At 37.3% G+C, this 27759-nt stretch overlaps 1 protein-coding gene across 4 annotated transcripts; it reads left to right on the top strand.

Moving 5' to 3' along the window:
- Positions 1–242: 242 nt before the first annotated feature.
- On the top strand, positions 243–8113 carry LOC132037634 (casein kinase 1-like protein 1). 4 transcript variants are annotated; one of them, XR_009409939.1, is made up of 15 exons: positions 243–653; positions 747–787; positions 4207–4276; positions 4397–4545; positions 4636–4746; positions 4843–4913; positions 5805–5866; positions 5958–6021; positions 6090–6174; positions 6258–6384; positions 6473–6555; positions 6624–6687; positions 6850–6968; positions 7285–7928; positions 8009–8113. XR_009409939.1 is itself a non-coding variant. In XM_059428171.1 (14 exons), the coding sequence occupies exons 1-14, from the start codon at positions 578–580 to the stop codon at positions 7582–7584; spliced, it is 1422 nt and encodes a 473-aa protein (XP_059284154.1). In that variant the 5' UTR covers positions 243–577; the 3' UTR covers positions 7585–8037. The 4 variants fall into 4 exon arrangements, 3 of the variants coding, with proteins under 3 accessions (XP_059284154.1, XP_059284157.1, XP_059284155.1); XM_059428171.1 differs by having other exon boundaries at positions 7285–8037; XM_059428172.1 differs by having other exon boundaries at positions 244–653; positions 4636–4731; positions 7285–8037.
- The last annotated feature ends 19646 nt before the right edge of the window (positions 8114–27759 follow it).

The following is a 27759-nucleotide window of genomic DNA, read 5'->3' as shown; positions in this document are numbered from 1 at the left end:
GGAAAAAGAAACTGAATAACCCTTTTGCAAATTAAACTAAAGGAGTTACTTCTTTGCCAAATCTTCTCAAGTAAGAAAATAGGTCACGTGACAGAAGAGCCCTTGCCAGGTAAGTCACGTCTTCATACCCACATATCAAACAACGCATGGAAACTTCCATCACGCGTGTAGTCGACGCGTGGACTATCCTCCAAATTATGGAAAGCAATTTATTATTATTAATAACTAGTACTATTTCAGAATAACGGAAAAAGCAAAAAAGGAAAAAGAGAGAAAAAAGAAAGAAGAAGCATATATTCAAATTCTTTCATCTTTTAATATTTTGTTTTTCAATTAATCTTCTATTTCTCTGTTACCTGCTTTAACCTAACCCTAGCTTTGTAGATAGAGAAAAAAAAAATTCACATTTTCGGACCCTTCAGATCTCTGTATAAAACACAGTTAAAATCTTTTTTTCTGTTTTTTTTTTTTTTTTTTTTTTTTTTTGTATTTTGTTTAAGGTAATTTGAAAAATCTAGGGTTTTGAAGAAAGCTTTTTATCTGGAATAAAAGGTTGACTTAGTTAGGGTTTTCTTTAATGGAGCCTCGCGTGGGTAATAAGTTTCGACTTGGTCGCAAAATTGGCAGTGGATCGTTTGGTGAGATCTATCTTGGTGAGTTTTTTTTTTTTTAATTTTTTGGAGAATTTTCAGTTTGTTTCTGTTGTTGTGGTTTTGTAAAGTTGATTAATTGATGTTTTGGTTTAGGTACTAATATACAGACTAATGAGGAGGTTGCAATTAAGCTGGTGAGTTTTTTTGTTTTTTTGTTTGTCTAGTTATATACTACTCCCTCCGACCCAATTTATGTGATATAGTTTGACTGGACACGAGTTTAAAAATAAAGGAAGACTTTTGAATATTGTGGTCTAAACCAAGTCAAAGATATTTGTGTGGTTATAAATCATCTGGTTAAAGTTTAAAGTTAAATTGTTGCCAAATAAGGAAATGTATCATTCTTTTTGGGACAAATTAAAAAGGAAAGTGTAACACATAAATTGTGACGGAGGGAGTAGTAATTTACTGTAGTTCTGCTTCTATTACTCTGATTGCAGTTGTTTTTCTTGTTATTTTATTTTGGATTACTATCTCTTTTGGAATGTGTTGTTTGTGGCCACACTTAGGGGTCGTTTGGTAGAGTGTATAAGAATAGTACTCCCTCCGTCCCAAAATACTTGTCACATTTTTCATTTACGCGGCCCTTAAGAAAGCACTTATAAGGTAGCATTTCGACTATTTTACCCTCTTAACATAATTCATCACGTAATCTTTACTCGATAAATATTTACTCCATCAATGATGAAAATCTCTTAAATGATTCTAATTAATACAAGGGTAAAGTGGGAAAAAGCTACTTACTTTTATTTTGGTTAAATAAAACGACAAGTATTTTGAGACAAATGTTTTTAGTAAGGATGACAAGTATTTTGGGACGGAGGGAGTACTGAATAGGGTCTATTAGTAATACTGGGATTAGTTATGCTGGGATTATTTCTTATCCACTATTTGGTTTGGTGTATCAAGGGCAGTTGTGTCTTTAACCATGCTTTTCCATGTATTCACATTTGACAACCGTTGTATTGCTAACGCCATGGGTTGCTATGTATAAGAGTAGTAGCGAATACATAGGTTGAAAAACGCTACCAAACAAGGGATTAATAATACCAAAGCTAATACATGTATTGTTTTCTCTAATTCATCCTACCAAACAACCCTGTAGATATCAATTGAGTAATGTAGTTGAAGTACATATTCATCTGATGTGGGTGGAAATTGAGGTTCCTTTCCTGGACTGTTAGGTGCATGTAAATTAAGGCTTTGTTCCTTTTCTGAACTGTTATGTGCATGTAAATTAAGGCTTTTTCTTCTGTGGTAAAGTACCATTTTTTCTCTATAGATGAAGTTTCGTAGTTTAATGCCCGCCTTAATAGGTCACACAGTTAACATAACCTTGGAGCTTTCTTGTATTGCTAAATACTTGCCTTTGTCTGGTAGGAAGAAACAATTCAAGTGACATGCCTTGAGGGAGTCTCTTTTTTTTTTTTTTTTCTTTATTTTTGATAAATGTGGTGTCCGGGCCAGTTTACCTAGGGGTGAGGTCTGCGTACACTCTACCCTCCCCAGACCCCACCTGGTAATGGTATGTTGTTGGTGTTGTTGTGGTGTCTGGGCCAGCTTGCGCGCACCTCGACTAATTCCATTAGATAGCTGCTGCCTCCCACCAGCAACAACTGGTACCAGGTAGCTCTGTCCACCTAGGCTTAGACAGATGCGAAGAAATCACCTAGTGTTTTTGTCTACGATAGGATTTTAACATGAGACCCTCGTGGTTCTTCTCCCACTTCATTGACCACTAGGCAAGGTGTCTGTTTGTCTTTTTGTGTACCTGGTGGAACTGATGGATTTTAATTCATCTTTGATATTTAATCCTAATCCATAGAACGCCTGCTATGTTGATTCTAATTTTCTTATCAGAGTGATCTTAATGTAATATATTCTTGTTTTCAATGTTTTCATCTTGAAAAAACAAGATAAAGGAACGCAAGAGTACTTCAAGTATAAATTTTTGCTGGATAGCTCTTTTCTTTTATTCAACATTTCATCGGCATTGTAAATATTTCTAGTGTATAAAAGAATAGTCTACATTTGATTTAAAAATTAAAACAGTCTCACAAGGCTTCTGTGGCATTTTTGTTGGTAGTGTTTATCAGTGAATCTGCTTTGCTTCTGTTTTTGTAACTTTGTAGTTTATATTGGTTACAAGAAAGGATGTTTGAATTTCTATCGGTGCGTTGTGCACGGAGTTTACTTGTTTGGGTGAGGTGCATTCTTGAAGTTCATTTTGGACTGTGTTCATCTTCTGAAGGCAACTGGGTCAAAAAAAAAATTCTTGCTTCTGGTTCCGTTGCTCAAACAGGGAGAGCCTAATGAATACTATCGATTGCTTAATGGGAGTGTTCTTTGCTTGAGTTCAAGTGAGCATTTTTAGTAGTTTTAATTTTAAAGTCTCCTAGGACATGAATTTATGGAGAAAAAGCAAATTTGCTTGAGTTCAAGTGAGCATTTTTAGAAATTAAAAGTCTCCTAGTACATGAATTTATTGAGAAAAACAAAAGATTCACTGGTGGAGGACATCTTTGATGTGTTATATGATTGACTTATTAGTGCATCCATGCTAATTCTTTATCATGGTTTAAAGTATCCATATATTTCCATGGAAACCTCTGAAAAGATTCCATTTTTGAACCAAACAGAAAAAGACCTGATAGTGTCCTGTATTTTTGGGGGAGTGTTGCAAGTTTCCAACTTCTCCCAAGAAATATTGAAACAAAACTTTGTTTTCAATGTTTGAAGGAAAGCTGTATCAAACCCATCTTATTTTCATTCTAAGAATCACAAACAAAACTTTAAAAAGTCCGTCTCTTACAATATCAACAACATGGAAGTGAAATATATCACTTTCCTGGATTTAACATGGTTATTATTACCATGTCAAAGAAAAAACATGGTTATTATTCTAGTATTCTCTTGGTTCCAGATGATGGTGGGGTTTGGAGTGCAAAAGTTCAAGATATCTGATTTTGACTTTGACCTCAGACACGATTTCTTGATCATTTGGAAATGAATTTTTATAATTAAAAATATCTAAACTTTATTTTGAAGAAATCACAATCGAAGAAAAACTATTTCACTCTTCAAGTAGTAATAATTCCTTAATGCTATGTAAAATGGGATAAAGGAGGTTACATTATAGCATCTAAGATTTTGACATATCTCGTGCTTGTTGAACTAGCATTAGGTGATAATCCTCATCTGTAGCCAAGTAAATACTTACCCACATCGGGTGTTTACACCAAACCAATGCAATTTACCAGGGTTTATCAATTTAATGCAGTGAGTATATACATTAATTAATCATGGTTACGTGATTGTTGTATATATTCAAACACATGTCACACATCCATTGGTTTGGTGTAAACACCTGGTGTGGGCAAGTTTTTACCTCTGTAGCAATTATCTGCAAGATGTAAGGACCAACCAAGGTGCTCTATCTGCTCATGCCTTTTCAGATCTTGGCTTGTAATGTCTTAAGTCTTTTTGTAACACTATAAATGGCCATTCCATCTATATCTTTTTATTATGCTTCAATATGTTAATTCTTTTGCAGGAAACTGTTAAGACAAAGCATCCACAGTTGCTCTATGAATCGAAGTTGTATAGAATTCTTCAGGGAGGAAGTAATGGCTTTTCCTGTGTCCCCCTTTTTTTTTTTTTGTTAAAAAGAAAAAATATCTAGTATCTACTCTCTTGCCTAGTTTGTTTTGGTTAGCATTGTAATTCTAATACTTCTATTGTAGCTGGAATTCCAAATGTGAGGTGGTTTGGCGTGGAGGGAGATTACAATGTTCTGGTCATGGATTTACTAGGACCCAGTCTTGAAGATTTATTTAATTTCTGCAGCAGGAAGCTTTCCCTGAAGACAGTTTTAATGCTTGCTGATCAAATGGTTAACTTTTTTGCTTAAAGCTTCAAATTTAGCATTAGTGTACCTTCTTAAAACATGTTGGTTAACTGGTTATTCTGGTAATTACTGCAGATAAATCGTGTTGAATTTGTTCATTCTAAATCATTTTTGCATCGAGATATCAAACCAGACAATTTTCTTATGGGCTTGGGACGGCGTGCAAATCAGGTCCCATATTCTTATGTATATCTTTACTTTTGTCTCCTCGATTTTTTAGGATTTATCCGCTATTTTGTAGGATTTATTGTTTCTTTAATATTTTGTTGACTTAAAATGCAGGTTTACATAATTGACTTTGGTCTAGCCAAGAAGTATCGAGATACTTCATCTCACCAACACATTCCTTACCGGTAAGTTGATTATGAGTTGCTTTGGTAGGATATCAAGTGTTTACAGAACCTTCATTTCTTGTCATCTTTTTAATTGTGAATATGCTCTGTTGAAGTGTGTAGTAAATTATTTCTTGGGCCCTGTGGTCCTCTTCCTTATTTTAAAAAAATTTGACTTGGTTTTAGCGTTGGAAGCAAACTGATTTGTGCTCAACTTAAATTCCCTACCAACGAGTACATCATAATGCAAAATACTTATCCTAAAAAAGAAAAAGAAAAAAGGATGACATCATGACCCAATAAGATTGTTTATTAAGATTTCCCTTTTTAAGTAATCAAATTGCTTATCTCATAAGGAAAGAGAAAATGTTCATTAGTGTTTAAATAGCCACAGCAAATATAGTCCTATCGGCTGCAGTTGAGCGTTATGTAAAGTTACAGGCTAGAGCTGTTTTCTCTATAATGGGCTGTAGTACAATACAAAATGTATGATGTGTTGCTTAACAGCAGGATCGGCTGCAGTTGAGCGTTAAAATCTTGAAAATACAATATCTTGATTATGTTTGGATGGAAATAAGAGTAGAATAATGATTGCGCTAAAATCTTGGAAAATACAATATCTGCCCCTCTTTTTCCCTTCTGTTTCTTAAAGAAAACCTTGTGGTTTGAATATCTGGATAATCCAGCTTAGAATTGTAAGTTCAACAATGGGCTGCTTGTTATTCATTCAGAGTACCCGTAGAACCTTGTGGTGTGAATATCTGTGTATTCCAGCTTAGAATTGTAAGTACAACAGAGGACTGCCCTAGGCTGTTTATTAATTTTCTTGCACATGCATTCACGGATCTAGCATTTGTGAATCTTTTCATGCCTGTTAGCTTATATGATATGGTCCGGTATTTTGCTCTGCAGAGAGAACAAAAACTTAACAGGCACTGCAAGATATGCCAGCATGAACACTCACCTCGGTATCGGTACGTGCTGGTTCTTTAGGCGTGCTTGTTCACTTTTCTCAAATAAAACTCTGCTGTCTTTTGACTTAATGTACTGTTTTGGCAATTATAGAACAAAGCAGGAGGGATGATTTGGAGTCTCTTGGATATGTTCTTATGTACTTCCTCCGAGGAAGGTGATTTTTGCCGCAGTCTGTCCTCTCTTGTTTTTGTTCTGCTTATGTTTGACATCTATTTATTGCAGTCTTCCTTGGCAAGGACTGAAAGCAGGAAATAAGAAGCAGAAGTATGAGAAAATTAGTGAAAAGAAGGTTTCGACATCTATTGAGGTAATTTATTTTCAAATATGGTGATTGGATTTTTTTAAAAATAATATTTTATGGAACCTAACAGCTGTACTCTGTTTCTGCAGGCTTTATGTCGAGGTTATCCTACTGAATTTGCATCATATTTCCATTACTGTCGTTCTCTCCGCTTCGAGGATAAACCAGATTATGCTTATCTGAAGAGAATATTCCGTGACCTCTTCATCCGTGAAGGTAATAATAAGCTTTTGGAAGCTGTTTTTTTGCATTATCTGGTACTGTACAATCTAGCTTGTTGTTACAGTTCTGTTTCCCATTGTAGGCTTTCAGTTTGATTATGTTTTTGATTGGACTATATTGAAGTATCAGCAATCGCACGTTGCAGCTCCTCCTTCACGGCCTCTTGTAAGTGGTACAACTTTTTTTTCTTCGTATGTGATGCACTTGTGTCTGACAACGGTTTCTTTTCTTAGGGCCCTGGTGCCGGAACCAGCTCAGGCATGCCTCCAATTGTTCCCAATGCAGAAAGACAGACAGGTTATTTTTGGAATACCACCTCTATGTGTGCTCTTGTTTCTAGACTACGTTGGCTCTATTTCTGCTGTGTCTAACTTTTGCTAACTAAACCACTGGTAAAGTATCCTTGTCTCTAATTATATGAGAATCTCGTTTTTAATCTGCTCTCATACATTTTTGCAGGTGAAGAAGAAGGAAGGCAATCAGCAGATCCTTCTCGGAGGAGAAGTTCTGGGCCACTTATAAGTGCTGGAAGGCAGACGAGTCCTATTGGAAATGATTCCATGAGCAGGGATGCTATGGTGAGTTTGAGTTGTTGGATAAATAAAACCTTCGTAGGAGAGAGTAACTTTTCAAATGCCAGCGGCCCGGAACACCAATAGCAGGAGATTTGTGATGCTTTCCATAGTCAAGACTTGTGAAACTGTTACAGTCTTCCATTACTGCAGATAAATTTTCCCTTTATGCTATTACGTTGGGTAAAGATGGTATATTAACTAAGCTTGATGGTGCTTTTAAGGTTTCAAAGCAGTCAAAATTGAATCTTAGTCTTATGCTACACTACAAGTCTTTAAATCTCTTTCCCCCCAGTTTTTTGAATCATACCAATATTTGCAGTTTTCAAGCTCCACTTTTATGGGAAGATCTAGTGGGTCTTTGAGGCGAGATCTAGTCTCTGGGAGCCGGGAGACTTTCACAATGGGGAATGACTCCGACCCTACACATTCTCGCACACCTGAGGCAAGTCCAGCGACCATGCACACGATATCAGGTGGACATAGAAGCTCTCCACTTGGTGGATCGTCTGATCCCAGATATGCCTCATCTGGCAGGAATGCTTCTGGAATAAGGAACTATGAATCCACGCTCAGAGGAATTGAGACTCTACATTTTGACGATGAAGAGAGGGCTCATTGATTGCAGACCCTTTCACTTGTAAATTCCTTTTACTTGTGTGGTAGACTTCAGATTAGAAATGAGGCCCTGAAAGTTGATTTTTGTTCGGATTTGTGGGTTGGAAATCAGTGAACTAGCAGTTGTTATTCAAGGTGGCAAAAGATCTATAGCAAATAAATAGACCCAGATGGTGCCAATGCAGGAGATGAGGTGCTGTTAATACGAACTCCGACATGGTGCATGACTTTATAAATCTAGGCAATGCATGCAGCATTGTCTATAATCATTTAACTCTGTCCAACTGTTGGGGATTAGTTAAACTGTACATTTGCCATTGTAATACTAAATTTCCCCATACTCTACAGGTTAGATGTGGTTGAGGTAATATAGTTTTCAAACAATAGGATGGTTGTGCAAGGATAATGATATGTTCATTTCTCTGCAGTATATCGTGTAATGATCTGCCAATTACGATGTATTGAGGTTCCAGAAAGCATGGTCTAGCTGGTTATGCACATTACGGTGATATTTTGCCTGTTGGCAACTATTACTAATCCTTGCATTGCGTAACCTTAGTGAAAATACAATATATATAAGTAAAAAGGATATTTCCCTTGTAACTGAGATTAAAACCTTTACTGGTAGCTGGGAAGAAATGGCGATGTATTCTTGTTGTAGAGCATCTGGGTCCCTTTCCTAGTAGGTTTTCTGTTTTATTTATTTATCACAAATCATCACACGCAACAACTTATAACGCTCACAAGTGTTAAATGTAAGGAAGAAACAGAAAAGGGTTTCAAACTGTGAGTATTCTCATTCCATATGTTTTCCTTTATAAATAAAAAATACTCTTTTGTTAATCTAATATATGAGGTGTGCAGAAATTGAATGCCTGAGACAGCCATTTTCTCTCAATTTTATAGTTTCACATTGTATAACAGTTGGGATCGAAAGAAACCAAAATTTGACTTGGATGCCTATAGGAATCGCAGATGGTCACTGATTTGTTATGTTGTGGCATTGTATTGTGAATTTTGGTCGAACTTCGTTGTGTTGCTGTCTTTTCTGGCATTTCATATTGGTCGTGTTATTGACGTGCATGATCAAAAGATGACCATCCATGAAATCAACCCTACTAAACTACACTATAGTTTGCGTTCATTGCTAAACTGACCGATTTTAAGCGTACTTGACATATAACTCATTTTTCTTTTTCCTCTTCCCTCTCTATTAAATTCCCCATTGCTAGTTCATTGCTCCTATTCTTTTGCTGCTTTTTCTTCCTTTGGGGCTGTCTCCTATTTGCTGACAAAACTAACCATAGCATTAACGACCTTATGTACTGTATATTCAAAGGTCGGAAAGTATTATGCTTCCATCCTTAATAAGGAGTGGTTTTTATTTTTTATTTTTTTTTATTTTTAAATTAGGTAAACTTGCATTTGAATTATGAACCTGAAGTGTCTTTATCCTCAAAGTGAAGCATTTCTGGCGCGAATCTAGACTAATCGATGCCCAAAATGAGTATCAAATACGGGGTGAGAAACAAAAATAAGATACTGTGCCTAATTGCCTTAAGCAACGCATACCGATCAACACAAGATAGGTTGAGAGTTCAATTTAATGACTTGGCTGACATTAAATGTTTGAACACTTCTACATTCCCTACCAACTAGTGCACGGTTTGAAACTCTTGGTTATAAGCCTGACCCTCTACCTAAATAGGAGGCTTTCTTCTGCAACAGAGTCCGAACTCGTGGACATGCACCTACCTCATGGGTTCTTTGCGTTTTGCACCTCTAATGTTTGCTCATTTTTGTGGTGTGCATCATATCCTATTGTTTCTAATGATTTGCACCCCCCTCCTTTTTTTTTTCTTGCAAAACACTATTTTATTAAAAATTATCTATGTAGCAAAATAGGAAAAAACATTTTATTCACATTTTTTCTGTTTTGCTCTCATGGATAATTTAAAAAGCAGTGTTTTTATTGTTTTTGCAAGGAAATAAAGTGATTACGGCGTAAATCATTAGAAAATATACGTATGGTGCAAATTATGAAAGAATACATTAAGGAGGCAAAATGCAAAGAACCCCTGCCTCATACATCAAGCACTACACTCTTATCATTTATCACTGGACCAACGCCCCGTGGCTTGAACATATAACTAGGGGCAGATCTTTTTAGAGTAAGAAGCCGTTTGGATTGGCTTATAGGCTTAAAACATTTTGCGAACTTAAGTGAAAAAAAAAATAAGTTGGTGTAGTCCAACTTATTTTTTTTTGGCTTATAAGTTGTTTTCTATAATGTTCTTTTAGATAAACTAAGTTAAATGGGTCCAATTTTTTTTTGAGTTTATTTTAAGCAAAATGACTTTTAAGCTCGTCCCAAACAAAAAATTTGAAAACAACATTTATAAGCCAACTTATAAGCCAATCCAAACGGGCTCTAAGAGAACAAAAATTCGAGAAAAGGACATAAATGGTCTCTTAACTATGAGAGTAGGTTCAAAATTATCCCTTAACTACGCACTTAATGGTTTTGGTCCTTTAAGTTTGCCACAATTTAACGAAAATGGTCCCTTAACTATGAGGGTTGGTTAAAAATAGTCCCTTAAATATGCACTTAACAATTTTGGTCCTTTAAGTTCGCCAAGTCCTTTAAGTTCGCCAAAAGTTAACACCTTTAATCTCTAACAAAATATCCATCAAACTCTGTTTGTTAGATTTAATGAGAACTATGAAAACAAAAATTGGCGAGAACTCACATTTAAAGGTACACATTATTAAAGAAAAGGCCAAATACCTCGGGACAAAACCGACGGACGTCAGTCGGTTATAGGGAAAAATCGAGGAAAAACCAACAGACTTGATAATGTCAGAAAATAATATCTCGAAACACAAAGATCGACGGACTCTGTCGATTAAAATCGAGGGAGTCCATCGGCTAAGTAAAATATACTAGACTCATTTTTACTGAAAACCCGGCATAAAAATAAATACTTCCATTGTAGTGATTTCTTTTTGTTTTTTAAATAGTTTCCGCGCATTTTTCCTCGAAAATAACTGATGAACATCCGTTGTTTTCGTAAAAAACAATAAAAATTTAAAAAGATTTAAAAAATAGTGTCTATTGATTTTATCCATCGGTTTCCGTCCATTTTTTTCGCTAGCTTTTAATAGTGACAATTTTTGTAGTTCTGCTATTTCTAATTTATTTCTAAAGTCTGATGTATTTTACTTAGCTGATGGACTCCCTCGATTTTAATCGACAGAGTCCGTCGGTCTTTGTGTTCCGAAACACTATTTTCTGACATTATCAAGTCTGTTGATTTTCTTCCTTGCTTTTTCCCTATAACTGACCAACGGCCGTCGATTTTGTCCCGAGGTATTTAGCCTTATCTTTAGTAATGTGTACCTCTAAATGTGAGTTCTCGCTATTTTTTTTTTTTTATAGTTCTCGTCAAATCTAACAAACAGAGTTCAATGAATATTTTGTCGGAGACTAAAATTATTAACTTTTGACGAACTTAAAGAATCAAAATTGTTAAGTGCATACTTAAAGGACTATTTTTAACCAACCCTCATAGTTAAGGGATCATTTTTGTTAACTTGTGACAAACTTAAAGGACCAAAACTGTTAAGTGCATAGTTAAGGGACTATTTTGAACCTACTGTTATAGTTAACTTTGGTAATTCCTTCACAAGTGTATGCCGGTGGGGGCATAGCGAAATTTAAACTCTGCCTTGCGAATTTTTTTTAAAATTTTGACTGTGTGGGGGTTCGAACCTGGAACCCATGGATTTTAGCCGAAGGGCAAAATTTAAAGATTTCAACTATGAGGGAAAAATTTAAAGACCACCCCAAAAGCAAGAATTGCCCGTCAAAACACTCCACAAAGAGCTGTGCTTGAAACAAAGGAATTCCTGCAACAGTTAGATGTTACACCAGCAGAGATGCACTTTTAACAATCCTCTACTTATTATGAACCAAAACATTTTCGATACAAAGCACACAGCTCCGTCTAAATAGAGCTCTTTTCTTTAATCCCAAACAATATGGTCGGGAAGGTAGTGGTTTTGAAGTGAAAAAGCACAAAAGAGGGACCAAACTCCTGGAGCTTTAAGGGAGAATACTTCAGAGTGAAACTGTAAATATATAGAAAGATGCAAAGATACCTACTGTACAACAAGGTAGTACCTGTAGCATCAAGATTGCAATTAACATTACTAATCTTTATCTAGTACTGTATAATATAATGATAATCTAACCAAAACAACTAAAATTGAACACCATTAAAAAGTGATTAACCCAAAAAACCAACAATTTTAATTACAACATCGATTTTCAATTGACCGGCCATAAACGGAACTGGTTGCAGCATTTGATTTCGTAATTTAACTATTTTAATACCGGAACTATAATTAGCTTCAATTGTGGGATCATTCTTTTATCAGAAAACTGTAAGAGCTTTTCTATTATCCTAACAATGAGCTTATAAATCAAGAATTGCATGATAGAAAACAAAACAGAGAATAAATTTAAAGGCAAAGAGAAGAATAATCTTGACAGTAAGAGAGAGTAGAAGTCAGACACAGAAGAAAAATCAGTAAGAAAAAGAATAAGACGACTCATATACCAGAGAAAAGAAAGAGCTATCATGAAGAAAAAGAAGAAAAGTAATACAAACAAATCAAGAGAAGCGTAGATTCAAAAAGGACAGAAAAAGAATTGTCACAAAGCAGAGGAAAGAACAAGAGAATTGAAGGAGGAAAAACAAAATTCTACCTGGAGAGGACTAGGAGTACTAAACTATAAGTAGAACCTTAGTTTTTCCTACCGCTCTCTCTTCTACGTTTCATCTTTCAATGTGATATTCAAAGAAGCAACCACTTCTCTTCTCGCGTAGATCACTTTGCGCCTCATATCCAAAACAAGCTTCCTCGAAATACCATCACTTCACCCTACAAGGGATATCGCTTTGCATCACTCCGCCCCTTTAAGGGATAGAGAAAATGCTTTTAATACCACAGAGAGAAGAAAATTGGGCTTCACTAAATCTTTGAATATCACCATCAGCTTTGAAATTTCAATTTTACTTTTCAGCACAAATTCATTCCGAATTGGTTTTCAAATGCAGTCCAGTGGTTGCTAACCGTTTAATTTCTTTATGAGCAACTTGGCTAATCTTAACCTAAATATGAACATAAAGAAACTAAGAAATGCTGGATACACCATTAATAGATCATGCACTAGCTTCTTCTATCTAGTCTCTACCAGTGTTATTAAAAGATCGCTTTGTCGCTTAAAGCGATGAAGCTATGTGAAGCAAGGGGTTATTGCTTCATGTGAGAAAGTTCATAGAAATGTGCGCTCCAAAGTTCAAATAATGACATGCAAAGTTATCCAAATGAGCAACATTCTGTTCTTTCAGTCTAAACTTTGTGGAGTGGATAAATATTGATATTTTTTCTAATGAACGAGAAATCCATCTAGACCTGACCCTTTGGGCCACGCCTTCAAAACTCAGAGATGATGGGCTCACCCCTCTACCTAGTTGCAAGTTGACTATTATGGTACTAAAGGTGTGTTTGGTATGGAGGAAAACATTTTCTATTTCCAGAAAATGTTTTTCAATTTTTCCATGTTTGGTTGGTCAAACTTTTGGAAAACATTTTCTTTAGCAAAACAACTTAAACATGAGGAAAACTTCCCTAGTGGAAGTAGGGAAAACAAGTTCCACAAGTGGCATTCCATATTGATTGTATCCTCCCCACCCTCCAACACACCTCACCTTCACCCCCACCCCCACCCCCACTCCACCTCCCTTAGAATTCATCTAGATTATAGACAAATGCTTTTAGGATACTATTTTTTGCTCACGTACCGAACACAAGAAAATAAGTAAAAGTCACACTTATTTTCCTGGAAAGCATCTTCCTTCATACCGAACATACCCTAAATTCATTTACATTTGGCGTTTTTTAATATGCATTCACTTCTTTTTTTTTTTTTTTTCCTTCAAGGTCCTTGGACTTTGACGTATTTTGCGCTTTTCGCTTCTAAACAGTGTTATCAAAGGTGAAAAGCGCAAAAAAGCTCTAAGATCGGCTGGGGCTTTAAGTGCAAAGCGCAAATAAAAGTGTGGGCTTTAATGAAAAAGGGCGCAATGGCGAAAAATGCAAATATATATATGTTTTAGTCCAAGACTAATAATAATAAGCATGATAGCAAATATATGGACAAAAAAATTGTAAAAACATTACGATAAAGTTGAATATCAATTATCTAATGTCATCTCTTCAAGAGAGTCTCATTGGCAAGGAAAAGTATGTCTAAGAGCTTGATGATGACACTAAAGCGCACATAAAGCGAGGCGAAGCGCTCAACATGCTTTGAGCTTCGCTTCAGGGCTTAATCGCGCCTTTGACAACACTGCTTCTAAAACACCGGTCTCTAACATAAAAACTTGTGTAACATCACAAGGCTGTTCCAGCCAGAACATGACACTGTTTTTTGCATTAAAGAGAAAGAATATAGCAGCATCTAATACCGCAGTATAAAAAAATATCCAGTGAAGCTATCATTCAGATGGGGGAAAAGGAAAGGTAAGTACATACTGATCCAAACTAGATAACTAAAATTGATTATACCATTTTCGAATACTTTCTAAGGAAATATGATGTGATGTGGAAAAATCTTATTCTGCCAGAAGAGAATTTGACTACACGACGCAGTAAACATCTGAGGAAGATTCAAGTTTCGTCAAGGAAACTTAAACCTCTTTAGCCAGTGAAATTTCGCAAAAGAGTAATATTGCCCTATTCAAATATCACTAGTCAGAATGCCAGTATTTAGAGTAGACATCATTCCAGTAGATCGAAAATTGATAATGGCTTATCGATGGATAAAGCTTTTTCTTGACAACGAATGTCTAAAACAAAGTCACTAAACCGTTTCACGCTCTGGAGTATAGCGGCACCTTCCAGCTTAATCTAGAAGCTTGCTGAATGTATAGATCTAGTTATCAAAATTCAAGAGTCAATTTTATTAATATGAACCCAAGGGTAGGGTGTGGCTTAGCCGTGGATGAAACTGGAATGAAGACTATTGAAGACAATGAATTCCAGTATAGGCAATAAAGATTAGATGATTTCTTCCGAGAATGCTAAGCCTTGGTGGATAGAGTAACCCAATACTAGTACTAATGGGAGGATCAGATATCTGATGAAATCATCAAGGCGTGTGCAAGCTTGGCCGGATACTACCATTACAACAAAAGAATAAAAATAAGAGCCAATTCATTGATCTACTAAGCTTTGGCGAAATTTAAGCAAATCCAATGTCCTTTTTCACACAACCCTCCTCTACCTACCCCACCCCAAATCATAAAATGAAAACAAAAATCAGGAAGATGACTAGAACATTCTACGCGAAGCAAAATGTGACAACTGCAAGGACTCACTAGCTGATGGATTACAGCGCCCCGTACCTCATACACTCAATAAAGCAACTCGCTGTAGAAGCCCCCAAAAGTAGTACTCCATCCGTTTCATTTTATGTGTCTTAGTTTGACCGGACACAGAGTTTAAGAAAAGCAAGAAAGACTTTTGAATCTTGTGGTCTTAAACTAAAGATACATGTAATGTACCAAAATGCTCTCAAATCTTGACCTTAAATATTTCACTTGGGATGTTGGAGTTAAAGAGTTACTTAATATAGAAAATGACATTCTCTTTGAAACCGACTAAAAGGAAAGTAAGACGAGTAACATAGTACTTCTCTAATTTCGCCAACCAGAACAGATCAATCAAAGATAGAAATGCATCAAGCTAAAGTAACTAACAAAATTTAGCAAAACTCAGAGCAACAACAATTTCTTACCCATTCAAAGCAATGGAAGTAGTTGATTACTCACCAAAGGCAATATAATTATATTACTAATCAAATATAACGAACAATAAATTATTTCAAAACAGAAGCACTCTGTAAATAACATAATTGATTTTTTATTTTTTTTATTTTTATAAGTAAATAACATACTTGAATTGAATCATAAAATTCAATTCTTTCACCTCCATCCATAGACTACTTTGGTACATCTCTCTTTAATCCAACAAAAACTCTTCTTTAATGATCCTTTAACTTCCCTTCAACTGTATAAACCTTATAACTAGCCACCCTATTTTTCCTTTGCAACTCTGAGTCACTAAAACTCCAGCCTTTACAAACCGACCCGTTACTTGACTTGCCTTTCTTGAACTGCATTTGGGTTTTGTTGTTGTTGTTATTTGAGGATGAAGGGATACTTAATATAGAAAGTGACATTCTCTTTGAAACAAACTAAAAGGGAAGTAAGACAAAAAAGAGTGAGTAACACAGTACTTTGTCTATTTTCGCCAACCAAAACAGACTGATCAAAGATTGAAATGCATCAAACCTAAAGTAACTCACAAGTTTATCTAATCTCAGAGCAACAATAATTTCCTTAACCATTCAAAGAAACAGAAGGAAGTTGATTACTCATCAAAAGGCAATATAATTATATTAATAGTAAAATATAACGAACAATATATATTATTTTAAAGCAGAACATACTTGAAAATGAATCATAAAATGCAATTCTTTCACCTCCAACCATAGACAACTTTAGTACACCTTTCTTTAATCCAACGAAAACCCTTCTTTAATGAACCTTTAACCTTTCCTTCAACTGTATAAACCTTATAACTAGCTACCCTTTTTTTCCTTTGCAATTCCGGGTCATTAAAACTCCAGCTTTTAGAAATTGACCCATTACTTGACTTGCCTTTCTTGAACTGCATTTGGGTATTATTGTTATTTGAGGATGAAGATGCATATGAAGCACTGTAACATCGTAGATCTCGAAACCCATTTGGGTTTGAAGTGTGTTGTTCGTTGTAACCGTTACTGTTGTCAGTAGGATAGGTGTAGGTTTCGACTTGTTTTCTTGAATCGTTGTTATATGAGTTAGATCTCAAGTCATCCATTTTTGGTAGTGAAATGATATTCTTTTTTTATGTGATTTTTATTTGTGAATTTGGGGAGTTTGATTGTGGTTCCTGTAATTCAGCTGTGGGTGTCGGTGGTGGCAGTGCGGATACTTACGAGGTGGAATTGCATGTCGTGTTGTGTCTAGAGTGTACTGCAGTAAACGCACAGCTGGACTTTTTTCGTTTAGAAGAAAAAGTCAAATTACACAAATTCTTTTAGGACAACTAATTTACTACTCCCTCAATCCTTGCGATATAGTTTGACAGCACACACAGAGTCTAAGAAATAGAGGAGGACTTTAGAATAATCTCACGCCTAAGCCTATTACAATTCCCACCACCCTCGCCATTGTTCCCATCCCCCCTGCTCCTCTTAATAGCAGGGCGCTTTAAGTCATAATCACTCGTCACTTTTCCCCCCGCCCTACTCCTTCTTCGGAATCCGAATCATAGCGTGGTTGTGGCTGACTGGTAAGACCAGAGCCAATCTGTCGGGATTAGTACTGTCAAATTTATCAACATCCTCCTCCTCATCATCCTCATCGGGAGACGGGCCTGCGTGTGCGCCGAAGGATGAACCTTAACAAACACATATAAAAATTAGTACTAATTTTAATTTATAATGAATACACTAACTTTTGTTAAAAATCAAATTTGTGTGTCAACGGGCCTCTAAGCGGGCTCCTAAGAGGGGTCTGGTGTAGGATCCGAAGTAGTCTCATGAATGGAATCCTGAATGGCTGGTGTCCGAGGTACAAATAACTGTTAAAAAAATTAAAGTAATGATGTTATATCTCGTATTTTGTACATTGGGATATTCCGAGTTAACCGCGATAAGTTAGGGACAAGACTATTTCGGGATACGAGGTAGAGACTTTTTACCTCCAATTTTGTTTTTAGGCACAAGTGCTTATAATTTTGTTGGTATGGAATATTAAGGGAAATTAGGAATTAATATTTCATGAAAAAGGCCAAGTGGCCGTGTGGCTTGGGGTGGGCTCTCACCCATGGCTTGGCCAAATTTAATTGATCCAAGTCATGTGTGGGGCATGGTCCACTTGTATGATTCATATATAGATGACTAGCAAGACAATTATTCATCATCTTTCCACACTTAGAAACTTGGAGAAAAAGAGAGAAGCCATATTCGGCCATGGCCTAGCCGAACAAGAACCTTGAATATTGATAAAAAAAAAAAAATTTCTTCTAGTATTCCAACCATTGGAAGGTCCTTGTTAACGTGAGATAGTTGTTGGAGCAATCAAAACATTCATTCTTGCAAAGCACAACCCTAGCCAAGTTGAGGAACTAAGTGGTAAAGGTAAGGTTTAATTCCCTTTTACATGTGTCATGGATGGTTTATGCGTCTTTGTATTGTGTAGAAATGGATGAAATTCATGAAATATTGTGTGTTGGGTGATGGCCGTATATGGGCTGTTTTGTATGACAAGGAATGAACTAAATTACTTAGCATTTTTGGTTGTTGTTGTTGTGGATCCTATGATGAAAATGAAGGTTCAATGATTCAAGTTGAGGTTGTAATCGTAGGTGGGCGGTTTTAAAAGCTAATGTGATTTTAATATAGTTTCTTGTATTTATGAGAATGATGTTGTTAACGTGTGGATTGTTGGTGTAGTCCATGAATTTGGAAGAAAGAAATGTGTTGTTGTTGTTCTTATTGAGTTTGGGGAGGTTTCGGGTAGGGCTGGGCATAATTACCGAAAACCGAAAAACCGAACCGAACCGAACCGAAACTTCAACAAACCGAACCGAACCGAACTAGTTTGGTTCGGTGTTTGGTGTCCATCGTCAAAAAACCGAAACCGAAATAGCCGAACCGAAGTTTGACAAAACCGAACCGAAAAACCGAACGCGCACCGAAATTTAATACGTTACCCAAAAAAATTAAAATAGTCCAGGCCTATTAAGTTTAAAGCAAAAAAAACCCAATTGTAATAAGTCCTCTTTTGCATTTGTATCCCTAATTTTCCACTTCAATTAAAAAAATCAAATATCCTTAACAAAGAAAGGTAACTAGGATGTCTCTTTAGGATTAATGTATGTCCTTTATGTGTTTTCTTAATTATTCTTACGGTATGTATATAACACCTAGTAATCCTATGTCATGATTATAGTTTTCTATTCTTATGTATCCTGTTTGTTTGATTTTGATTTCAATTTATCAGTTTTATGTTTTATTGCTTTTGAGAATATGAATTAGTGTCAATGGAATCGCTTCTAATATTATATTAAAAAAACCGAATTGAAAAAACCGAAACCGAACCGAACCGAACTTTAAAAAACCGAAACCGAAAAAACCGAACCGAACTAGTTTGGTTCGGTATTTGGTGTCCACCTTCAAAAAACCGAACCCGAAATAGCCAAACCGAAGTTTGATAAAACCGAACCGAAAAACCGAACGCCCACCCCTAGTTTCGGGTGGAGTGTGTTATATCCCGCATTTTCAAAGCATGAGCGTGACACGTGCTTCCTTAAAAAAAAAAAAATTGAATTGACAATCATGTTGTTGCTACATAATTTAAACTCACGTTGATAGTGTTGTATCCCGTATTTTTGAACGTCGGATTATTTGTAAGCTGAGGTGGGGCCCACACATCGAGATTTTTTTGGAACATCTGAAAAGTCATATGAATCACATACGTGAAGTTAAACACAACTCACGAAGGACCCTTGGGCCAAATCAAAGTAGAAGCCCTCCAAACGAATATTTTTAAGAAAATGTTTTCGGGTGACCCGACTTCGAGGGCAAAAATGGTATTATAAGTTTGGAATTTGGAAAAATATCAAGAAATATAAGTTGTAGATAATTGAATTAGATTTCCAACCATAGGTCATGGGATCCAAGGTGACGTCTGGACAAGGAGATATGAACGTTTTAAGTCCGAAAGGTCAGTGGGCTAGGCCCAACTCGGGCCCAACCGGGTTAGGCCCGTGACCCATGTTATATAAGTGATATTTTAGCACTTCCTCCTCATTTTCAGACCTGGAACAACCAGAAAATTCTGGAGATAGAGAGAAAAAAAGCCTTGGAGAAGAAAAATCAATTTTGACCAAAATCCGAGCCCCGAACCCCGAAGCCCATGAAGGGAAAAGTGTTGTCGTTGCATTGTCTTCAATTTGAGTTAAAAATCAACCAAGGAGGAGGGTGATAACGTGGTGGCTGAATTCTTAAGGTATGGATAAGGCTCCTTTTCATTGCTAACAAGTTTATTTAAAGTTTTAACGGATTAGAACGGGAAAAATAGCAATATAAATTCGTCCGTTGGTATTGTGAATTATGGAATGAGATTTGAAGAGAATTTTGGATGAAAATAAATGTGGTTAACTTGTAGAATGTGGAGGATGTTTCTATTGATGTTGTTAGTATTAATTTCGACTTCGTTACGGAAATAAAAAATTATGAAATAGTTATATCGCGAATTGGTTGGTTGGAAAATTTGGAAAATAATGTGTGGGCTATTCTATGGAATATTTTGGAGCCGGAAATATTATGAATAATTGTTGGTGTTGTTGTTGATATTGTGGCCGAGTTAAATTCTCGGGCCGTTGTATTTACGGGGGAGGTCTTTGCCGAAATTTCGGTAGACAAGTGCTAATTTAAGATTGAACACCAAAAATCCTTATAGTTAACATTTGGTAAAAATGACCATTTGTAGATTCTAGGCGAAACGGGAATTGAATCTGGATGAGCGTAAGGCGCAACTAAGGTATGTAAGGCTTATCTCTTCTTTCTTTGGCATGTCCTGGTTGTAATAGGCTTGATTACAAGTCTCGGGACATGTTCTACTCTTAGAAATCCGAGTCCGAATTTGGCCCTTTTTCATTCAATATAATTGAATTAGATTTTCTATACTCTATTGGAAAAATAACTTAAACACCCAAAACTTTCATAAAAGGAACCGAACTACCCTAAGACATTCACCGGTGGCTCCATGGTTCCTATTGTTTATGTATGCCACCTCGGCTTGACCCGACATTGTGAGACCTATTTGCATAGTTCTATTTGTCTTATTTCGTACGAAAATTTATGGAAGCCTTTGGCTATCGTTGCGAGTTTGTTATAAGTATCTAGTAACTCTGATATAAGCATTTGAATGCAAGTATTTTGATACAAACATTTTGATATACGTGTGATGGATATTATGTTATTAATACTGATTTGACGATTACGAAATAAATACTCCGGTACAAGTAATTTGATATGAATATTTTGAGATAGGTACTCCGACATAAGCGTTGATGCGAATACTACGATGTGATATGCGGTTCGAAATAAGAAATGTATGAGTAACTAATGTAAATATTTGGCCAAAGTATTTTTACTATAAGTACTATGATGTCGGTATTTTGATATAAGTACTACGTCATGCGTATTTTGATACAAGTATTTTGATACAAGTATGCGATAAAAATTTTGATATAAGCATTTTGTTTAAATAATCGTATGAATGCTCGATAGTATGATGTGTTCGGTTCGGGGCCGTGCGTAGTGTATGTCGAGTCCCGGCTACCGTGTATATGCGTATCTTTGTGGCCGGTTCCCGGATCTTGTGGTATATGTCCGTCTCGCGTTACGTGAACGGGGGCCGGGGCATATTGTATGTACGTATGATGTCCCCGATTCTGGGTATATGGATTATGATGTGGTCGGTTCCGGGTTCTCGTGGTATATGTCCGGGGCTAGGTACCGTCTATGTTATGATATGTTCGGTTTCCGGCGTGGTATATGTCCGAGGGCCGTGTGTATGTTATAATGTGTTGTGTTATGGTGACCATATTTTTTTATGCATGCCTTTGATTTGCACTATTTATGATGCGAAAGTAGCGTTTTGATATTACGGATAAGGTACGTATTTATGTAAATCGACTCGACCACGATTACGTATATCAATCTTCGGCACCTACGAGCATGATAAGGCTACGTTTTTTACTGTACATCGATTTCGATTATGATTTGTTAGTTGCGTTCCGTACATACTGGATTGGCTTATGATTTTCATTTACGGCTTTACATACTCGGTACATATTCCGTACGACCCCCACATTCTTCGAAGTGCGTTTCATGCCGCGCGCGGTACACCCGTATTAGCGGGGATTTTGCCGGAAGATGATTCGGCGGGATTGGCGAGCTCCATTTTCCGGAGCATCGTTGCCGAGTCGTGCTCGTATGCTACGATTTGGTTTATGTTAGAGACTTTGCGAACGGCGTCGTGGGTATTGATTGTCGGCTATGTATGCGGCTATGTAAGCGTGTATGTATTATGTGTATGTAATGAAATTTTGTATAATTATAGATTTGTTCGATTTAAAGGCTACGATGAAAAGAGATTGACCTTACGAGAAATTTTGCTATGTGTATTTATCTTATTTGATTTAAAAAAAGAAAAAAAAAAGTTTGGCGTGATTTTGTGGCGGTAAGAGTCGAGGGTTCGCTCGGCCCTCGGATTTAAGGGTCGACTTTTGGTCTTTAATATTTTGCATTCAATAAGGTTAGGGTGTGGTGGTACGGATCGTGACAAAAGTGGTATCGAGAGCGGGGTTGTGTCTACGAAGTCGTGTCTAGTAGAGTCTTGTTTATGGTGTGAAGCGCGCCACGTTTATAAACGAGGAGGCTACGGGGCATCTAGGAATTGTTGACCTTCTTTTACGTCTCAAATCGTGCGATAGAGCCAAGTTATAGGAAATGAAATTCCTTGCGTAAGCCTTGCATACGACGGAAGAAGGCAAGTGACGATATGGAAAGGTCACGAGGGCAAGTTCGAATATACTTGTTCCGTTACCGGAAACGAGAAGGTTGCGAATGGTTAGAATGTGATATGTAGCCATATACTGTACAATATTGTGGGTATTTGCGGCGTACAGATTTCGAGTAATAAGAAATTTGTAAAGGTATTCGCCGAAGCTCAAGAAGGGTAAAAGAGTAATTGTACAAGGAAGGACGTGTTGTGAATATGCCTCGGGATCGGTAAGGCCTCGGCCTTGTATTATGTAATAAAGGTCGTGTGTGGAAATGGACGTGATTATACCGACATTAAGGGACTAGAATCCGCCGAAGTTGCGAAGTTAAGCGTGCTCAGGGGAGGAGCAATTCTAGGATGGGTGACCCCCCTGGGAAGTAATTGAAAAATTTAGCAAACTTGGATTTTAAGGGGATAAATGAGAAGTTGGGTAGACCTAAGAATAACTATAGTACACGGGATGAATTATGACAAGCTTCAGTCTAAGGAAATGATAGTAGGGTTGCGACAAGGATATGGGCAGAAAAAAAAAAAGTTGTGACAAGTATGAATGTAGAAGTAAGATAACAGTGGGAAGGATACAAGACATAAATGGAAATTTAGGGTGACCTAAAGGAAAAGGAAGTATGTGAAGCGGTACGCACTCTTACAGAAGTCGCGCGGACTGGAGGTATTAAATGGGGAAAAAAGAAGAAAGCGCGGTATCGCTTGGGAATTAGGGTAAGTTCGAAAGGCGATTGGAAATATTTGTAAGTAGAATGGTGATGAGTGTATATAAATATGTATGTGTATGACTTTCCCCTGGTGATTACGTTGATCGAAAGGCGAGTCCTAACGACAAAAGGTTGCAACTGACGGAAGGTATTACGAACGGAATGCAGGGGATGAAGCGAAGGGTGAGAACAAATGTTACGGACTGGACTGGCCCCGATTGCGTTGCAAATAGAGATTGGAAGAGTTCTGGCATGACGATATTTGGAAAAGCAATTGAGTAAAGATATTGAGAGTAAGGGGATTGAAGTATTGGAAGGAAATAAGGATAAGAAATATGATCGGAAAAGCCGGCGGAGCCGATAGGCGAGGTAGGAAATTCGTGTGTAAGAATGAGAAAAGCAAGTTGGTAATCAGCGAGGAGTAAAACGCGACAAGGAAATTTCCATAGGTCTCTAAAGTAGTAGTAAAAAGTAACGACCCCCGATCGCGGTTCCGTATGCCATATTCCGCGCCTCTAACTCCGATAAACTACTGCATATTCCCCGGTTTCTGAATCTAATCATGTTTCTATCTGTTATACCTATACGTTCGACTCGACTACAAATCGTCTGATACATCTCTCGTACGATTGACTCCGATCATGAACGTTCGACATACGTACGTACGTCCGACCTCGAAATAACGTCCGGCATATGTGCCGCTTGCCTCGACTCCGATGTATCCAATATAGTTCGGCACGTACGATTATGGAATTGTCAGGTATGCTTCCGCGTGCGTCCGGCTCCGATTTTGAGTGCGCTAAGATAATCGTCGGAATATGATTACGTCCGTCGTACCTTCGTACTTCCGATTACGGATATGCCTGCCCCGACGTCCGTTTGATCTTCGATTCGACGAAGATTCGGTTCGCCCTATATCAGGTTAAGACCGAACAGTCCTAGTAAAGAGATATCGAAGAATGACGAGAGGAAGTTAAAGATGAAGGCCGCTTATAAGTGCTTTGGTCAGCTCGAGTATGTGTTTGGAAAGGAGGAAACCTCCCGAAGTGCTATGAAACCCCATAAGGTCGATTGAACATTCGAGGACGAAGGTTCTAAAGGGGAGGATGTTATAGCTCGTACCTTGTACGTTTGGATATTTAGAAGTCGTCGCGGAAAGTTAAGGCGAGACCATCTTCAAATTTTTTTTTTAATGTGTAAGTAGGTTATGAAAAATGTTTATGGACGGGTAGTATGAAAATGTTAGGAGAGGTTAAGGGCGGAAAGAGAAATTTGCAAAATGGGTTATGAAAATAATGCGGAAGACTTGGGGCAAAATGGTGATATTGAGAAAAAGTCGAGGGGCAAAATGGAAATTTCACATAAGGGTTCAAGAATATTCCTAAAGGGCCCTAATGGCCATGTGACAAAAGAAAAAGAAAAAAAAAAAGAAAAGATGACAACAAAGTAACAAGTCATCTTTTAGAAATAAAAAAAGGAAAATGGAAGAAAAATCTAGAGAGGCATGTGCCCCTCACATGCATGCAAGTGGGATGAATATATATATAAGAGAGAAGAGTATTCATCTTTCATTAAGAAAAATAAGAGCAACAAGAACAATAGAGAGGGAGAGTATTCGGCTGGCCTAGGGCCATTTCACCCCTCAAAAATATTGATCAAAAATTATTTTCTTGTGGTTTCCATACCAATTCATGGTCCCTTTACAACTTGGTGCACTTGGTTTGGAAGAATGAGCATTGGTTTCCTCAATTCAACACTTGAGGAAGTGAAGAAGTTTGGAGAAAAAGGTAAGATTTCATTCCATTTATTTATGTTATGAAGGTTGGTTTGTGTTGGGGAATATGTAAATGAGTAGAAATCATAAAAAATATGGAAGTTGGCATGGTGAGTGTGTGTGCATGATTGTGGCCGTGAATGTGCATATGTTGTGTGGCTTAAAGGATAGTTGATTTTAAGTTGTATTATAGTTGTGGTTAATGCGGAATTCGTATTGGAAATGAAAGTCGAATGAGAATTGAATGAAGTTGAAAAATGGTATGTGGTCGTGGCCTATATGTAAGGAAAATGGTGATGGATTTGTTTTGTTTAATAAGTTAATTGCATTATTGTGATCATTATAATGTAAATGAAACAATTATGGGTTGAGTTGGTATGAAAACGGAATGTAGGAATTTATGTCGCATTTGTATGATTTTATGACATTATGGAAATTGAGATATTAGAGTGTGAATTATGACGATTATTGATGAACTTGGAAGATGGAAATATGCTATGAATATGTATGTTAAAGATTAAGATTTGGATAAGTTATGGCTTTGGTGGGAATTGTATATTTTGTATAGTTTGTGTATATATTGTAGAAATGATATGAAATGCTTCTGAATGGCATTGTAACGATTTTGGCTAGTAATGAAAGTGAGTGTGATGGTGTTGGATTGAACATGTGAGTCGGAATGGAAATTATTGCATTATGTCGAAAAGTTGACTAGTTGTGTTACATTGTGGTTTGTAGTGATTGTTGTTGTTGTTGGTGTTGTTGTTGGGTTGTTGATTGATTGTCTTGAGCCGAGTTGAATCTCGGGGATGATATATTTATAGGGGAGGTGCTGCCGAAATTTCGGTAGCCAAATAGAAACCAAAGCGAAATGTCATCTTGCATGAATAGTAATGCGGTAAAGGTGACCATTTGCAGTTTCGACGAAACGAGATTGGAGTTTGGTAAGCGTAAAGGGCAAGAAAGGTATGTAAAGCTCTCATTTCTTCTTATTGGCACGTCTTAGATGCATTAGGCTTGACTTTGGACCTCGGGGGCACCTCTTATTCCTCGGAATCCTCGTGCAAAAACGCCCCTTTTTCATTCAGTCGAATTGAACTAAATATTTTGCGATTAGTTAGAAAAATTGTTTAAACCTTTAAAACTTGTATAAATGCATTTCGATTGTCCCAATATCCTTGTAAATGATATTATGAAGTTGAACATATGTAATTTACGTCCGCCACCTCAATTGACCGAGTGGGCCCACTATTTCCGATTTTCCCTTTTGTATTTACGATTTGTCTTCGAGCGGCCTTAAGGAATGTTTTAGCTACTAAACAAAAATCATTTTGAATATTCTAATAAGTCCTATGAAATGTTTTGATACGTACTTTGACTCCGAGTGTTCTGCCCTGACATAATCTACTGTGATGTCCGAAAGGTACGTACTATGACTCCGTCCGATTTCATTGATCTGATTTGTCATTTGATCTGCCTCATCGAGTCTCTGGATATATATATATATGTTATTTTGATTGCATTAGTTTCTCACTACCCACTCGTGGATGCCTCGATGTTTCCACACCGAGCCCGGCCGGGGATATGTTCTCAAGCGTACTTCTGCATTGTTCGCCGCGCTCCGGTGTGAGGGGCAGTATTACACGTACATGGGTTACGGTGTATGATGTGCCATGTACGTATATGTTACGATATCCGATTATGTGATGTGACGTGGACACTTGGTATGTTATGATTTGTTTCGAGATATTCTACTACTTCCGAAGTATGATGTGTTTTGGCGCGGGACGAAGGGAGCGCCTGCCTGTGATGACCACCGAGTCCCGCAAACGGGGCGGCTTTTTGCATATGTTTTACGTATGCATTACGTATGATTTAAGTACGCATTTTTGATTAGCTATGCATCTCGTTTTTCCGCACATTACGGTCTCGATTTTAGTTTTGTTTATTACATTTTACCTTTTACATATTAAGACATTTTCCGTCTTGAACCCCTTAACTCGGGGGCTGCGTTTCGTGCCGCGCGGTGCAACGGCGGTTTTTGTGAGCCGTTGCTTAGGTTATCTACTAACCGTTGAAGTGCTCACTTTGTCGAGCTCCGTATTTTGGTATAAGATTTTGCTCGCATATGTACGTATTTATGCCGGGTACGGCCCGGGGCCCTGTCCCGTCATATGATTACGTTTTGTTCGCAGGTCTGTAGACATGTGGTGTGGGTTCTGTATATGTTTCGTGAGATTTGCGTACGTTTAGAGTTATTTATGTTTTGTGACGGCCTTATCGGCCTTCGTGCGGCATGCCCACTTGTCCTTGTTAAATTATGACTTTTGTTTATCTTTAATATTTTGCTAATTCAGGGTAAGGTACGTATGGGTGCCCAGCTAGGGCACGAGTCGCGGCCTACGGAGTTGGGTCGTGACAAAAAGTCTAGGCTCCGGAACAATGGAGCACTCTAAGACAGCTGAGTAGAAGTCCTAAGTTGAAGAATCACCAAAGCGAGTATCTGTACCTGCGGGCATGAAACGCAGCCCCCCGAAGAAAGGGGGTCAGTACGAGATATGTACTGAGTATATAAAGCATGAAATACAATAAGGAAGATCATAACTGAAGTAAAGATTCCAGGAGGCAAGTATGATAATCAAGAAGTCACTGTACCTGTGCCTTATAAAATAAAGTCATGCATATCATTATCATATACCATACCTGGCCCATTATGGGACTCGGTGAATAAAGTCGTGTACACGTATACCGTACCCGGCCCATCATGGGACTCGGTGCCATAATCACATCATCATATCATCATATCATCATATACCGTACCCGGCCCATCATGGGGCTCGGTGCCATAATCATATCATCATATACCGTACCCGGCCCATCATGGGACTCGGTGAATAATGCAATGAAGCTGTGCACATACATACCCGGCCCTCGAG

The sequence above is a fragment of the Lycium ferocissimum genome, chromosome 11, assembly GCF_029784015.1.
Source record: "Lycium ferocissimum isolate CSIRO_LF1 chromosome 11, AGI_CSIRO_Lferr_CH_V1, whole genome shotgun sequence".
In the NCBI taxonomy this organism is placed as follows: Eukaryota; Viridiplantae; Streptophyta; class Magnoliopsida; order Solanales; family Solanaceae; genus Lycium; species Lycium ferocissimum.
The sequence above is the reverse complement of the archived record's forward strand: the minus strand, read 5'-3'. Positions and strand labels throughout refer to the sequence as shown.